We start from the raw sequence: 18,407 nt of genomic DNA, 5'->3' as shown, positions 1-18,407 counted from the left end.
AGAGTGATTGAGGCATTGTCAAGTTGGGGAATATGAAATTGTTGGGTTGAGCCAACAACCGATAATAGAAGTAGTGAACATTATGTGATGGTTGGGTCGTATGAGGGAATATACAGGGTGTCCCACCAAACTTTGTGACCTGAAAGATTTGCAAAACGAACAAAAATGCGACAGATCCAGTTGGGCAGGAATGTACCAATGTCAGGGTGTGATAAAAGTCTGTGAGAAGCAAGTGCTCCCAGGATCCCCATCATAGGGCCCCAGGAGCCAACTTCAAACTTTCAAATGACTACACGGACCGAGTGGTACCTCTTTCGATAGATCATCGAATGTGCAACAACACCTATAGGAAACATTTGCTATATGGAGCATGGTTTTCAAAATGGCCGCCACAAATATATGTTGTGTCTTAACATGGCATCGAACATTGTGATCTAAAATTTGCTGTGAATCGAAAACACATGTTGCAAATCCAATTGCACAGGAATGTACTCATGTCGAGGGCCAAGAAAACTTTGTAAGAAGCAAGTCCCCCAGGGCCCCCATCATAAGGCTCGGGGGGTCAATCGCAACATTTCAAATGGGAACAGGGGGCGGATGATATTTCTCTGGATAGATGCAACACACCCTATAAGAAACATTTCCTATATGAAGCACGGGTTTCAAAATGGCCGCCAAAAATGCACGTTGTTATTGCCACCGAGCAAATAGATTTGGTGGTCATTTTGAAATCCCATATAGAAATATTAACTACATTTTTGATATGCGTTGTTGCATATTCCAAGATTTATCGAAAGAAATATAACTCGACCGATGGTGCTATTTGAAATTTCAAAGTTGGCCCCTGGGACCCTATGATGGAGGCCTTGGGGGCAATTGCGTCTCACAGAAGTTTGTCGCCCGATGACATGGCTACATTCCTGCACAACTGGATGTGTCACATTTTTTCGCTTTGAAACTATTTCAGTCGCAGAGTTAGGTGGAACACACTGGATGTATCATATAGGCGGTGATAGTACTGCAGACAGCAGCACACAGCAGATCAAGCCTTTGATTATGTTTGCTTTCTACAGATGTGGATATGTGATAGAAAGATCACCAAAGCTTCCGACACCTCTAGAGTACTGTTTCGAGACATTCACAGGCGATCATTGTACCATGTGTGATGGATTGGCAGTATTCAGCTGTGCTCACTGCAAATGTATCTTCTGTTTGGACCATTGTCTCTTCGAACAATTGCACGTACAATGTTGACGAACATGTACAAATGATGCGAAGGCTAGTGCCTGTTGCCGGAATTTTCTTTTTGTGAAGCGAGTGGCCTAACTATATTAGAATTGTCTGGATGTTCATGACCAGCGTCGTTTTTCTTTTCGACTCTACGTACGTCGGTTTCCTGCATTGTTTTGTTCATTCTAATATGCACAGCTCGTGATCAAATGTGGCGCATTATGACCAACTCCGTCTTTTCTGTATTTTTTGTACTTCCGTTTTTCCTATTTTCCTTTGTTAGATTGTACCACTGATTATACACGTCATATCTTATGTTCTACATGACAGGTTGACACTGAATATTGCACTCACTTCATATAGTGCTCTTTGCAAAACATGTACTTTTCATTGCAGTTGGCAACACTGTTAACTCCACTGGTGGCCTTCATTTGTTCCCTATTGTGGCAAGTCTCTTTCTATACATCACTTGTCAGAATTGTATTTTGCCGTGTCCCCCCCTTTTTTTTGGCGGAATTTGCACTTTTCCCCCCTTGTCCAACCTTGCTGTTTCCCGAACTCCCACCCCTTATATTACTTGAACCTATTGTTATGGGCAGCTAATTTTTTGGGAATGCTCATCTCTGTTACAGCTCTTTCAATTGGCATAGGTCACATCTTTCACTGCAACTATCATTTTCGGAAGGTTCCCTTGTCAGTTAATTGAAAGTTTTGTTCGGCTACAGTACATGTAGTTCTCCAGATATAAGGTCTACAACAAAATGTTTGATTGAAATATATTAATTAGATCTTTTGATCCAAAAAAAAATCCTGGAGGGGAAACATCAATACTTTATTCTTTACTTATTTAAACTGCATCCAGAGTGATTCATAGGGGGAGTCTTATAGAAAATGTACCTATGACATTACACCAAAATCGAACTGTTGTCATGGAAATTATCGTGGAACATAGAGCCTTTTTTTAATTTGGCGGGGGAAATAATCCACTCCACATGAAGGGACTGAATTCACCTCTCATTCTTGATTGATTTTAATCCCAAGTACTGGGCATTACGCAGAAGAATCAGAGAAAATGTAGATTATATTCAAATCAAAACCTAATGGATTTTAGGACATATACCGTGGAACTCTAAAAATAAATCAGAGGGAGAAGGAATTAGAAGGGTAAATCCACTTCATTTTGCACTAAGTTTAGCTCTTTGCAATGAGTATGATTGGGATGTCTCAAAGAAAATGTGCAACATATTCGAAAGTCGAACATTTTTTAATGAAAATTATTGTGGGATAATTTTTTGAAATTGAGGGTGGGAGTTGAATTCACACTTTTATTATTGGCAGATTTTAACCTTAAATTGTGGGAATATGCCACAGAAGGTCTTGTCATAATCGAAACTTATATACATGGTTTTCATATTGCAAAAATATCTAACTTGTACATGTGTAACCTTGCAACCTGGAGTGGATTCCCACCTTTCCCCCTTTTCACTTGAAGGGTTGAAACTTCAAACAATAAGGTTATTTCTGCAAATCGAAGGAAGGCAGATATAAAATTTCTTGAAAATTGGAAAAGTTTTACGACGGTTACCGTGGAATAGACGGACGGACAGAGACACAAATGCCAATCGAGTCAAATAGTAAAAGCTTCGTTAACGCTTGCTTCAATTATACAAAATTAGAGAGAATGTGCTTCCTTATTACTTGTTCATTTCAACTGCAAGCAATTGAGACAATTGAAAAGTATTTAAAAAATTTATCATATTCTAAAAAATTGTATTTTTTTACTGAAGTTATGATAGGATTCTTATATAAATCTTCGTGGAGGAGTTAAGCCAATGCTGATGTTTGATTGACGTTAATTGTAAAAGTTGGAATTATGTCAATATCTTGACCAACACATACATTATATTGTGTTAAAATCGAATAATAATTACGAAAGCTATGATAGGACATATTTCTTCAAAACCTGGGGAGAAAAGATTCAGTTTTTCATTTGCAATTGACTTCAGATTCAAATAGTGGAAATGATTGTAAAGTCTTGAAAAGTATATGCCATATTCCATGAAAATCTAATATTTTACGAAAGTTACCTTGAATCATATTTTTAATCGTAGAAAGGAGAGTAATTTTCCATATTAAGGGACTAGTCACCGCTCATTCCATGACTGATTTTAATCCAAGGTACAGAGAATTACGAAAAAAACAAAGAAAATATACGTTATATTGTACCGAAACCATTAGTTATACAGTGTGTCCATAAAGTTGTGCAGCCCAAAGTTTGATTGCGTATATCTTTTTAACCAAGAAGTATAAAGACCTGAAACTTGAAACAAATGTAAGCGTGTTCTATTTCAATATTTCTGAGATCATGAACAAAATTGGAATTTGTAATATTTTTGTGTAGTAACAAAAAAAGTACTGAAAGTGTAAAATAAAAAATGTACAAAATGAAGAAAATCAATATTCAGTTACAGAAAACTATTTTCCTGCGGGTGAATCCTTGTGTATATGTGCAGTATACTTCAACATTTATCTATTGATGCTAAAATGTGACAAAGTTGATGCAGTGTTGCCATTTTAAAAGGTTATTTAATGGAAGTCCGTAAAATGGGTGTTTTTTGACAGAAACGAGGTCCCTGCCAACACTGTTCTCGTAAAATTACTGCAACAGGTGCGTTTTAGGTTAACTAATGACAAACAATGAAAATTTTCACATAATTGATAACATGAATTTTTATGCAAAAAATTGCGATAAAAAATTACCTACAACTGGCAACCCTGGCAACACTTTGAACGAAACATTAGAAATGTTAGGGGCATTTTTTGGTGTCCACATCATCTCCAAAATTTTTTGGCCCTGCCGTTCTCCGAACTTAACATCGCCGGATTTTTTTATGGGGTTACAAAAAAAATGTGGTGTACAAGAATAACCCCAGGACCATTGAGGAACTAAAGAACATTGAAACAGAAATTCAATCAATCACCAGGAACACTCTTACAAAAGTGTCAATAAACATGGTGAAGCGTGTAAATTTGTGTTTACAAGAACGCGGCAGACACTTCGAGTATTTGCTTTAAAGAACGCTTCTCTTTCCACGAGGATTTCAGGGTTGCTAGCTGCAAGTGAGTGATTTTTTATCGCAAATTTTTGCATAAAAACTCAGGTTATCAATTATGTGCAAATTCTCATTGCTTATCATTAATTAATCTAAAACACGACTGTTGTAGTAATTTTACGACAACAGTGTTGGCAGGGGCCGCGTTTCTTTCAAAAACCACCAATTTTACGGATTTGCATTAAATTGTGTTTTTATATTGCAACACTGCATCAGCATTGTAACATTTTCTCACCAATGGATAAATGTTGATGCATACTGCATATATACACAGAGATTCACCCGCAGGATCAGTTTTTTGCAACTGAATGTTGATTTTCTTCATTTTGTACATTTTTTTATTATTATTTTACACTTTCAGTACTTTCTTTCCTTACTACACAAAAACGTTGCAAATTCTAATATTGATCATGATCTCGAAAATATCTACATAGAACACACTTACATTTGTTTTAAGTCTCAGGTCTTTATCATTCTTGGTTCAAAAGATATATTCAATCAAACGTTAGGCTGCGCAACTTTACGGACACACTGTTTATAAGTTACCGTGGCACTGAAAAAATCTAATACCACTACTTATTCGTTATTGGTTTTAGCTACATGTAGGGTGAATTGTTGGGAAACCTGAAAGAAAATATACGACATATCACACTAAAGTCGAGCAGATGTAATGGAAGTTATCGTGGAACATTTAAAAAAAAAAAAAAAAAAAAAAATAGGATGGAGCAATACACTCCACGTGAAAGGGGTGAATTCACCTCCAATCTTGACTGATTTTAAACCCAAACACTAGAAATTACGGAGAGGCGTAAAATAAAATGTACCGGTACCTTATATTATATCAAAACCGAATTAATTTTAGGAAGTTAATCGCACAACACTGGTGGGGCCGCGGTGGCTCAGTGGTAGAGCGTTCACCTCTGGTGCTAGGGGTCTCGGGTTCAAACCCTGCTCCCGCCAAGTGAACTTTGTGGTGGACAAACACCGTGTGCGTGGGTTTTCTCGGGGTTCTCCCGTTTCCTCCCACTTTCTTCATTCCACCATTTCATTCATTACTCATTATCACCGTCTCCTTTAGCCTAACCGGCATAACCGTGGGACGTAAAACTCAAAAATTTCATTTCAAAAATTTTTCGCACAACACTGAAAGAAATTGGTGGTTTGCTAAGAGAATAAATCTACTACTTTATTCTTTACTAATTTTAAATCCCTGCATAGAGATGATTGAAAACAAAATGTCCGACATATTACGCCAAAATCAAACATAGTTAACGAAAAGTATCGTGTAATATTTTTGAAGTTGAGATGAAGGGTGAATTACCGTTTTCGTTCTTCGTACATTGTAATCCTAAGCTGTAGGAATATTATGAATGCCATAAAGAAATTATACTTAGTCATAATCGAAAATTTTTACGTGGTTTATATTGGAAAATTGTTTAACACGTACATGTGTAAACTTGCAACATGGGGTGGATTTTCCCTCTATTCTCCCCTTATACTTGATTGATTCCCATAAAGAAAATATAAACTAAGTTTTGTCATAATCAATCTTTTAAGTAGTTTATATTGGGAAATTGTCATTCATACGTGTAAACTTGCAACATGAAATAAATTTTACCCCCCTTATATTTAATGAGTTGAAACCCGAAGCAATAGGGTTATTTCTGCAAGTAGGAGCAAAGCATATACTCAGATTCATCAAAATCGGTTAAATTTTACGAGAGCCATCATGGAACAAACAAAAACAAATATTCAAATGCTCAAATGCTTCCCTAAAGCTCGCGTCAATTGAACAACACGCAAAGTACAGTAGTTCCTCATTCTCTTATTCTTATATTCTAATATTCTTAAATTATTACACACGAATTTAAGTCGAAAGAACAAACTATTCCTGCAAACATGAGGTTGCATAAGCTAATAATAAATTTGCAATGTAGTCAGAAGTGATGTTTTAGATAATATAGCAGAATTGTTACCATGCATAATCAGAAATGTTTCCATTACGCATCACTATTGTGGCGACATTCTCTACGTACCATCAATTTTGTGGTATGAGAATATGCGCCTCCTTATTCGCCGACCCTCTGCTTCATTTGCACGCAGTCATCGGTTTATGTTGGAACTTTAGTCATCAGCGAAGTTTGTCCACATGTTTCATGTTCGGTTCTTTACGATTCATTACAAGTGTGTTGCGTAAACCGCCCTTTCATGATGATAAACTCATCAAACAGAGCGTTGTCGAATCGAAGCATGTATTCCCCGCCTATCATACACTGTTCTAGAAATGTGAATTTGATGTCACTCCTGTCATTTGTTCTTGTTTGGTTGATTTGGAGTTTACAGTAGGGTGACTAGATTTAGACAATAAAAAAAAAGGCACTCGATAAACTGACATAACTTGGCAATCCAACTAGGTATAGCCATTGTTATGCCATTATTCATGCCAGTGAGAAAGAAGTCTGTACCTTTTAAAACAACCAATTTCTATCTTTCTAAATTTATTCCAATTTTAATTCTTATATTATTTTTTAAACATTTAACAGGAGCCAGAATCGATTGTCTCTTGAATTAATATTTTTTGACTCCTGAAATTCTTGTAGATCGTTGATCTTTTCTTGAAAACAGTGTTGAAGTCCATATTACGAGTTTACTACGTAACTATGAGTCAAAATCGGGATTTTTTTTTTTAACGAAACGGGACATTTTAAGACCCGTTTGCGTTTTTCTTGGAACGCTGCATGACTTTCTCAAAACAAGGACAATCCCGTTAGTAACGGGACGTCTAGTCACCTTAGTTTAGCGTTCTTTCGGGCATGGAAGTTATATCAGACGTGGGCCTACAGATTAACGTGGAGTCCGAAGCACATGATCTCCCGCGCGAGTCTTCTGCACCAAAGGCGAATAAGCTAACCATTTACGCATGTTGGAATTTTCACAGATAAAGTATACATCGAGGAAGTGAACTTAAGACCATCCAGTAGATTTTGAAGGATCTAGAGCAAAATTACTACACAAAGTGTGTGATAGTAACCCAGAAGAACGTCCTGAATGTGTTCTACAGGGTGTTCATCTTACAGTATTTACATTCATATCATTTACCGTGTAACAACCATCAGCAGCTATACAAGCAGTTATTCAGATACATGCAAATTGCACAGATGCTGAATTCTTATCTGAGACATCCAATACTTGTGGTAATTTCTGAAATAGCTGAGGATACTCGTTGTCGGTCTGTCAGTGACCTCCCTGGCCGTTTGAAATCTTATGCCTTATAATCAGTAATATTACGTATGTGTCTTTTCAATGTTATAACATGTAAGTCAGTTGCACTACAAATAATCTATTTTGGGTGACCTCGGCTCTATCTCAAGAACAAGCGGAGCTACAGAAAAATGAACTTCAGACTAAGTACTCTCGATATTTCCAATGTCATGTCATGTGCCTCACAGTCAGTGCAAATCTCCAGAAATTTATTTCGTGGACATTAGACTGGAGCCTGACCTATTTTAAGTGAGATCACTCTTTTGAGCTTTGTGGACAGATATATATGAGGCTTGTTCGAAAAGTATCATTTATTCATAAAAGAATTGTGTATTCAAGTACCACAATCTTACATTAATCTTCTTCAAAGTAGTCTTCTTGGGCTGCCACAACCTTCTCCAATCCGTTCTTCCATTGTTGGAACTCACCTTCTTAGATTGCGCACAGCTGATAAGTAACATTCTGCATGCTATCTTCTCTGGACTGAAATCTGGTTCCTTGTAAGGGCACTTTCAGCTTGAGTGGAAACCAGAAATCACATGTTGGAAAAGTAGGGAGCCTGACGAAGCAGAGCAATGCTTTGTTTGACCAGGAAAGTTCAAGCACTTTTATCTGTGTGGTGCCCATTGCTTAGTCTCCGAAGGACTGTCGGCTCTAGCAGGATTCTTCAAAATTGACACAAAATTTAGTGCAATATCGCAGTTCAAATCTTTTGGCCATTGTATCAAACAAGAAATTCCGACAACGCACACCTACGCTTTTTCATGCAATGGTGGACTGCCCGCGACTAACAGCTTCTGTAAAATAAAAAAATACACATGTTAGGATAATAATAATAATAATAATAATAATAATAAAGTTATATACTTTTCTTTTAGACAAACTTCGTATAATGCACATGAGAATTTATGTCTTGTAAAAACACTGAATGATCACAAAAGTACCAATCCATAAAAATAAAACATTATTTTGACGTATCATGATCTTTCAATGAACAAAATAACTAATGCACATATGCGTTTAGATCCTCTGGTGGAATTAAATTTGACATTGCTGTGCTTTAAGTAAAAAGAAATAGATGAAATGGTAAAGGAATATGGTTGAATGGATAGAATGAGAACGAATATAAGAATCTGGACAAAACTACTGGTTACTATGTTGTTTACCAAAATGTTACTATGGCAGGGGTCGAACCAGTGGCGTAACTATGTTTTATGAGCCCTCCCATAAGAGAATACCCAGGACCCCTGCCTTAATAACACTTTTGTGGATAATAAATAATTATACTTCCCTGTATCTGTGAATAATGAGTTAAATGCATGCAACTACTAGGCCTAAATATTTATAAATGGAAACCACTTTGTCATACATATAATTTATTCAATAAGCTTCACAATGGAAGATGGACTTACTTCTTTAAAGTCAGTGACGTTAGTCTTCATAAAGAATAGCAAAATTAATTGAGTGGTTTCCTTTTTTGCTTTCCTGTCAGCAAAATCCTTTACCGACTTCGACATCCATTTTTTCAGCTTTGTCCGCATTTATTGAGAGCAGTGCTAGGTTACTTAAGCTATTTGGTCCAATCTGATCCTCACATAGTTTTATACTGTTTGAATTTCAAGTTTGTGAAAGACCTCTCCGCAGAACTGACACAGACAGGAAGCGTCAAAACCAACAAACATGTGGTAATAATTCTTGGCAAGCTAGATGCCAATTACTTATATTTCACAATTAAGAGCCCTGTGAGTCAAAAACAGAATTCTGAACACTTAACATTATTACAGATTTCAGCTATTTCACAAAGCAAATTACTTCCATCGGAAACGAAGAACCAATATCAACTGTTAAGTTGTTTGAAATATCTGTGCCCTTCTTGAAATTTCATCATCAGTGGGATGATTTATATTGGTAGGAAACAAAAAGGAAAATTTGGATACTATATCACGCAAAGATGTAAAACGACAATGGAACTGTGAATTGAGCATATCAAATAGTTTAATGTAGATGTTAACTCTAAAGTTTGATTCAATGATTCAAGAGAAATATGTAGCCTATAAAAGCCGACCTAACCGACTTTCCTTCTTTTTTGTTCGCGGTGTTTGACCTACACGTTAAGCCTCCCAAAGATAGCCGAAAAAAGGGGAGGGTGAAAGAGCATAGCCGACTAATACAAAATTGAAAAGCATGTTGATTCGACCTATTAGGAGGCTAGGATGAAGGGCTCCCTTGGAAATGTCGCCCCCCCCTTTGCGCCATAGTAGTTACGCCACTGGGTCGAACTTACAACCTTTCCCATGATAATGGGTGCTCTATCACTTAGAAAATAGCCCTTGTGTGACACTGATTTTAGTAGATGTATTATAGTAGTTCTGAGGAAACTTGAAGTTGCTATAAAATTAGGATGAGTCGAAAAGGACCAGATTACCAAAGCTACGTTTCTATTCGTGATTTTCTGAAACTTTTCCATTCCGTATCGTAAATCTAACATCGTATTAAGCCTCAATAAATCAATCAGCGTATCGTAAATGTGTATTTACCGTTTAGCTGTGTAATGTACGAAGAAAGACAATGAGTTATGTCTATATTTAGACTTGAAGTTTTTCTCACTGTACGAGGCGATATTCGAATTCATCTCTACCAGGGTTCGATTCCCGGCGGGAGTTCAATTGGTTCGGATTCCATTTAATCAGTAAGTCCATGCTTCATATAGCCTCGCTGCTGAACAGGACGTTAAACTCAAAATCAACTCAACTCGAATTCATCTTTAGGTTAGATCGGATTTGCATTCCTCAAAAAAGAAAAAGAAAAAGAAAAAAGAAAAGAAAAGAGGAAAGGAAAAAAGGAAGTTTTTCATTTTAGAGTTTCGAACTATGCTACGCATAAGTACTGGACGTTTTATAAAACGGTCACATCTATCGTCCGCTTGTCAATACGTATCAGAGTAAAAACAATGCCAGATAGTGAGAAGCATTTTTTTTAATGGATTTAGTGGATTCTCTCCCTTCCTTAACAATCTATTAAACCGAAATGGTAAAGATTACCAGTTTGGATATAAACAGTGATTACCTTAGAGCAAAAATATTAAAATAGGTGTCCCACAATTACGTCCTTCAAGGCTAAGGGGGACGGAAAATTAAGACAAGTGAATCATGATCGAAGAATTAGTGGAATGAGAATATGGGAGGAAATAGGAGTATCCCGAAAAAAATCCACGGACACGATTTGTCCACTAGAAACTTACTTGGCTGAGGATCGAACCAGAGATTCCACGCAAAAGAAGTAAGAACTCTACCACTGAGCCACAGTGCCCTCCGAATAGTTACAGAGAAGCAGTTTTCTTATGTAAGAATAAATTCCGTCTTCGTCCTTATCTGTACGACAGCGAGAAATAAAAGAAGTCTACCAATACTATCGATTGCAATATTAATTCTCATAGAGAAAATAAAAGCTGTAAGAGACAGTAATATACAGTTTTCTATGTAGATTCAACTCCAATAACAGGTTTCATCTCATCACTTTAGAGTTTAAACAATGATAACCATAGAGCAAATTTACTAATAGAGAGAAGCAGTTTTCTTATGTGGATTCAACACTGTAATAATAAATTCCATCTTAGTCCTTATCTATACGAAAACCAGAAACAAAAGAAGTCTACCAATACTACCGGTTGCAATATTAGTTCTCATAGGGAAAATAAAAGCTGTAAGAGACTATGATATACTGTTTTCTATATCGATTCAGCGTTTCAAGATCAGGTTTCATCTCTACCCCTACCTCTCTTCTGATACCGGAAGTGGTAGAAAGAAAGAACAAGGCAATTTCGTTTTCCATTGTCAAATTACGCCATACTTTTAGTTGTGAGACCTTATCCTTGTATGGAGACTGAAAATGTTAGATGTTCTATTTCCACTTTCAATATTGAATCCCTTCGTCATGGGGACAAATAGCCTCGATGTTAACGTCTCCATTAAATCTCAATCGATCAATCAATATTGAATCCTCATAGTTTCAAAGTCTACCCTAGTTTCATATTATAAAACGAAACCCATTTTTTTCTTCTCTGGTGTAAGTCATTTGTACGTTTTCAAGTGAAATAGTATACTCGTAATGAAAGTAAAAGGAAAGTTAGAAGACTTATCATCGTTAAATGTAGCGACGAGAGCATGTTCCAATTCACCTTCCTTTACTAAATTGCAAAAAGGAAGATTCAGTGATTTCCTCTATAACGTTCGTGGAATTAACTTTTCCTCTCTTCTCAATACCATATTCATTACATCTTTCAGAAGTTCTCTTGAACGCCACACGACTGAAACCGTAAAAGCGTGAAGAAAAGATTTCTTTTACGGCGAAAACATAAAAGAATTTTATGTCTTCTTTTAGCTGTCAAAGGGTGCAACACTGTTCGAACCTATCATTCAAGAACTACATTTTCAAGTAATAACTTGTAAACCTTGGAGGCACAAAGCACGGTTCTCAGAGCGACCCAATTCTGAGAGTTCTCTTCCCTCTTCGTGTGCCGATCAATGGGGTCTGAGTCTGCCTTTCTACTTCTCGGCTGCCTTTTGCAGTGGTTTCTGCTGAGTTGTCAATGGCCTAAGGCTCCAGACGGAAGATCTTTCGATCCTGACAGGAAAAGGCGTTTTTCACCACCATAAAGATCCACCATCATCCCAACACTAGTGAAGTCGCATAAAGGATTAGCAGTGAAACTATCAGTGTTTCTACCCATAAAATAAATTAATATTTTCCCTCACATACATAAATGTTTAGTTACTGATTTATTTTTTACTTATGTAGGGGAGAAAATTCATAAGGAAAATCTAATTCGGAATTTAAATGTCTCATAACTCTTATATGTAATTTTTGGCAAAGAAAATGTTTTTTGGATATTCCGTCGTTTATTCTTTCCAATGTATATGCACACGTCTAGTAACTATTAAATTTAATATATTTTATTAATATCTAGGAAGGGGAATCAGGGCCACCTAAACGCATGGGTACTTGCCCTGGAATCCCACGCTCAACTGTGTGACTTACTGACTACTATTATTTTATTCATGTGAGTGGTTGTCGTCGGAGTGCCAGCCAGCATACTGGTTGCCCAGGAGCCCATATACTATTAATACTAGGGATGGGCTAAACCGGAAACCGGTTTCTAAAAAAACCGAAACCCAAAAAGCGACATTTCGGTTTTCTCCAAAATCGGTTCGCTTTTTCAGCGAAAGCGGTTTTGGTTTTCTCCAAAGCCGGTTCGTTTTTTCACCGAAACCGGTTTCGGTGAAAGCTTTTGGAAAACACATAAAACTATTTCTGTGGAAACGGAATCGGTTTCCGGAGAACAACGAAACACTATTCTGATCAGAAATAGAACAAATTTTGGAATAAACCGGAACCGGTTTCGAAGAAAACAGACACTGGTTTTTCTAAAAACCGAAAAAAAATGGTTTTTGTGCCCACCACTAGTTAATACACCTCTGTAGGATTATTAATTCAAAAGGGTAGTTTACGTATGGGTGAAAATCGAAACTTACTATTTTCTGTAAATCAGTTCTAACGATTATGTTTATATTTTATAAATCGATAGTTCATTAATGAAATCAAATGATGTCTCTCACTTTAACGTCCCAAGATTATTGCCATTTAGGCTAAAGAAGACAGTTGATGAAGGCAACTGAATAATGATGGAAGAAGTGATGAAATGAGAATGTGGGAGAAAAATATAGAAAGCCCAAGTACGCCATGTTGTCTACCACAAACTTACTTGGCCGAGGATCGAATCAGGAACCCCAAGCGTTAGAGGTAAGCGCTCTACTACTGAGCATATGTTGTCTCTTTAAAATTACAAAAATCATAATTTTCAAGGTGTTCCCCTGAAATAGGAAGTCTTAGTCTTATCGCTGGGGCAAGACGAGATAAGATCTGATTGTAAGATGTAAACTCGAGAAAAGGGTTAGAGGCGACTCGAGCTGGAAGAAACACTCGCTTGACAGGTATAAAGAAAAAGAATAAAGTTGTCCCCCGGAAAAGTGGATATTAAAGTTTGTCGCTGAATCACGGAGAAGAACAGTCACCTAGAATTTTCGAAAACAATGTTTTGAGAAAATATTCGGTGCGAATTGGAGATGCACAGCCAAGGAATTTTAGAAAACTAGATATTACATGTAATAGGGTACCGAATATCATACGAATAATAAAGTCAATACTTACAGGATGGGTGATACGTCACTCTGTCCACCAGTAACTTAATAATTGTTCCTTTCTTTAATCATTAGACTCTTTTAGGATAAAGAGCATAACCATGACACTATTAAAGAATAAACTTTTAAAATTACATTGGTATATCACAGAAACAGAAACCGAAAGCGTTTATGGTTTAAGTGATACTACAAGCTTTCGTAAAAGATTATCAGGAACTGGTTGATTTGTTAAATGAAAAATAGACAAATCTGGTTCTTCTTTCTTTACGGTTCAGAGTTTAAAATCATAACTTCTTTTTCTTTTCCGTTTGAACGTTTTCTTACTGCTACTAATACATAATTCTGCACTTTCTCTGTTGCAAATAGTGTACTATTCGAATCGATTTGCCATAGGAACAAACAGGCATTATAGGACGAACCTCACAATACTGTACAAGACAATACCATTAAATTAACATGGCTTATATTATCGATTATAGTGCTTCACAAGTTATATATATATATATAAATTTAGAGGAAGAGATAAAGTTTAGGTGACCGATTCTTTGTGTCTTATACTGGATTGGAGTTTTAAAATCTGAGTTTAAGGTCCCACAATTATGCCTTTTAGGCTAAGGGTAACAGATAAGTAAGGCAAGTGAATAATGATGGAAGAATTGGTAGAATGTGAATGTGGGGGGAAACGGGAGTACTCCCAGATAACCAACGGACATGATGTTGTACACCACAAACCTACTTGGCCGGGTATCGAACTAGGGACCCGATGCACCAGATATAAACACTCCATGGATTGGTTTTGAGTTTAGCGTCTCTCTAAGCTGCAAGGCTATATGTCACGTTGACCTGCAGTTTAACGTGCTATCCGAACCAAATGAGCTCCCGCCGGAAATCGAACCCGGGTCTCCCGCGCCAAAGACGCAAACTTTATCCACATACTGTAGTCATGAGGGAGCCTCTGTGTCTTATTGACTTTCAGTAAATGTGCTGCTGTTCTTACAAAGAAAAATGCAATGTGAATGCTAGAAATGTTATCTAGATTTACAGAAATAAAAATTTTGACTGCGTTAGCCTCCTACTACAAAGCAGTAATAAAACACTATTTGAAGAGCACAGGGCTCAGTGGTAGAAGGCTTACCTCTGATACGTGGGGTCTTTGGGTTCGATTCCAATTTTTGTGCAGTTTTGAAGTAAGTTTGTAATGGACAATATTCTGTCCATGGGTTTTCTCAGGTGCTCCCGTTTCCTCCCACATTCACATTCCACCAATTCACTTGCGTTAATCATCTGTCTCTCGTAGCCTCACAGGCATAATTGTGGGATATTAATTTGAAATACTTCATATCATTTAATTTTAGAAGACTGTTTGCCTATTTGGGGCATCTTTTTATGCTCGTCAACACTCTTCTCACGCTTTTCTATTTGGCTATTGTTACAATCCCTGTGCCACTTTGATCAGCTAATGAAAGTCAGCACGAAAAGAATGAATACGAGCATTTTATGTGTTTGTCATAAAAAGAGCTTGTCGTATGAATAGAAATACGCATAGTCGTAAAAAAAATAGTACTTTATTTGATTTTTTTCTCTCAAATATTGGCCTTGAATTGCTAATTAAGCAGTATCCTTTTATTTTTATACAAGACTATCTTTAATTACTATTTAAATAGTATTTCTGACTTTTTATTATGCCCAATGTATTGATTTAGATATTTCTGTATATGTTGGAGAAACCAAATGTCTGAGCATCATAATTTCACACGCTTGTACTATAGTAGGCCAACGCCTCGAGATCTGAAAGCACAGCGTTTCACACACTCATATATAAGTAAGTCAAGTTCTATCACTGTGGCAAGTTTGATCTTGTTCGGATGCGTTTGGTTAAACTTATAAAATGTTCTTAATTTTTCAAAGAAAAATCAAATTGAAGACGAAAGTAGTAAATGCCAAATTACACTGTAACTCTTTATTTCCAACACTTTATTTTTGGGTACTCATTTGCCCTACATAAAATACCAGTCTGTTTCGACACCTACATGTATACTTTAAAAATTTAAAACGTCGTTCAAATACGAGGTTCTTACTGAGCACTTCAGTCTTCCTACTGCCACAAATGTCTTTAACTGTGACAGAAGTTTTCAATCCGCATTGAACAAAATTCAGTTGTAAATATTGTTATGTAAAATTTTGTTAATTGATATTCTCTTTTTTTGGTCTATTTTTGTTGTAACGTGTTTCAATGTAAAATGACCAATGTGCTATATCTGAAACTAAAGAGACAAATATATAGACTCGACAATACTACCTAAGTAGAACATGTTAAAGCTCTTCAGGTGATATTTTTTGCATTTGCTTTATCTACTATTAGATAACACAAATTTACTCTTTGTTTTAATTGTTATTCTTTTTTGTTGTGTAGAGAACCGACCCGGTCCCTCAAATCTTGGGCAAGTAATCAGCCAGATCATCTTGTGCAAGCAACTGACTCCTGACTTCAACGCTGAAGAAATTAACAGCATCAATAAGGACTCCGAAGACATTCGGAATATGCTCGCTGACATGCAGGAGTACATGCCAAAAGAAAACAGCACAGGTAAGTAAACCTAAATGATTCATTTAGTATAGTATAAATGTAATCAGTATTTTACATATATTTTTTTTTCACAATTGTAGTGCAAAGATGTCTTTTAAAATCGGAAAATGCTTAGTGTTGTTATGATAATTTATTTACTTGTGGAAAAGTGGATAATCGGAGCTCATATAAGTTAAAGATGGTTGATTACCACACGAATGCCACCTTTATCTCAATAAGCTTAACTATATGATCAATTCCTAAGTTTGAGACTTAAAATATTCACAAAGAAATCTGAACTTAGAGCATTTCCTCTGGTATACATATTTCCTTGTCAACCCTTGCTGGACGGAGCCTATTTCTGTGTTTCACGCGTATCTCCAAACAGCTCCTTAAATTTTTCTAAGTTCTTTAGAAATAAACAAGTACAATATAAATAGGTTTTTTTGTGTGTGTGTGTGCACCCATTATTTGCTGGGTGTATTTGTGTATTTTTGTAAACAATAAAAAAGTGACGCAAAAAGTGAAAAAGAAAAAAGATAGAAACCAAAAGCAAATAGTTGGACACCCAAGAAACTCGGGAAAATTTGATAAGAAAAGAAAAACTTCTGAGTCAGTTGAGGGAAATTTTCTTAAAGAAACCTACAAACATTGGTTGCAACGTTTTGCAACATCCAATGCCAAGTAAAATTTTATTAGCAGCAGTAGTAACGTAGTGAAGAATCTTGCTTTCTATAGTTCTCATACGACCTTAAGTAACATATTTTTGTTGTTTTTATAATTGTAAAACCATTAAACTTTTCAAAAACGAGAAAACGATCCATTACAGTCACTAATTTATAATGCGTTCCAATGAACTTATCACGATAGAATGATTGTTTAGTTCGTTTTCTTCTATCCCAGAAGTTAAAGGCTTTGGTTATTGCAATCTCCGTGCAACGCGGTAGGGTTTCCAGAGAACGACAACGTATCGCATTAGATAAAATTTCTGAAATACTACGAATCACCAATGGAATTCACTTAATGTATTCATCTTTTTAAAACAGAATTGTGGTAGACACATTACTACGCTGAAGTCTAATCAAAATAATGACAATTTTTAAGTGATCTCAGAGTTACAAAATAAGAAAAATATGAATTAGACTAGAAAATAAATTAAAGGAAACAAATGAATGTAAATTTACGAATTAATTATTCGCTTATGAAAGTGGTGTAGCTTTCTTTTACAGTCATTTGAAAGCGGTGTATTAATAAGACAGCATTTAGAATCACATTACAAGAACCACTAATGTAATATCTAATTTAAAATCTTTCTACACCAAAACAATATCAATTGTCGAAATTCGTTCAAGTAGTTTCGAGAGAGAGAAATTGATCTTTCTTCTGCACAATAAGCTATTTCAAATTTTGGAAGGAATGTTAATAAGATGAGACCAACTTGATGATGACAATATCAAGAAAGTAGCCTACAAACTCGTCGATGGTTCTTCTGGGCTAGCACTATTTTGTTACATCAGTTTTGCGTTTACATGAGTGTTAGGTTTTTCTTGATGACAAATCGGATAGGCCGTTTAAATATATCAACAAAATGGTCAACTGTATTTAATGTGTGGCCTTGGACACGTCCAAACATAATGACTCCTTTTGGGCGTTTTGCCACACGTTTCCTTCGATCCCTCTTGACGAGTTCTTTTCGTACATTATACAAGTGACTTACACATTTACTCCATTTAACTACAGTGGTCATTTGTCAGCAATGGTGGGTTATTTAGACATTTGTTATGAGAGAAATTTCATTTATCATGATACAAACGATCCAATATTAATTCTTGAAGAGGTGGCCAGTTATTTTCGTTCAGTGTGGTTGTATTTCAATTCTCTTATTGTGTTGTTATACTGGGTATGTTTAGCTTACGGGGTTAGTTGAAATGTCTTAATCTTATCAAATTATTGTTACTATTATTTATTTAGAGTTTAACGTCCCACAATTATGGTCCGAGGCTAAGGGAGACTTATAATTATAACGAACGAAATGGTTGT

At 36.1% G+C, this 18,407-nt stretch overlaps 1 protein-coding gene across 1 annotated transcript in view; it reads left to right on the top strand.

The window, feature by feature from the left end:
* The window catches only part of dcma (decima), a 640,978-nt gene that overhangs the window by 503,275 nt on the left and 119,296 nt on the right, over positions 1-18,407 (top strand). Inside the window, exon 4 of the mRNA XM_081749850.1 lies at positions 16,215-16,388. Within this exon, the coding sequence (XP_081605976.1) occupies positions 16,215-16,388 (174 nt within the window). The remainder of the gene's footprint in view (positions 1-16,214; positions 16,389-18,407) is intronic.

Source organism: Thermobia domestica, chromosome 2 (assembly GCF_964235325.1).
Source record: "Thermobia domestica chromosome 2, izTheDome1.hap1.1, whole genome shotgun sequence".
NCBI lineage: Eukaryota > Metazoa > Arthropoda > Insecta > Zygentoma > Lepismatidae > Thermobia > Thermobia domestica.
The sequence above is the reverse complement of the archived record's forward strand: the minus strand, read 5'-3'. Positions and strand labels throughout refer to the sequence as shown.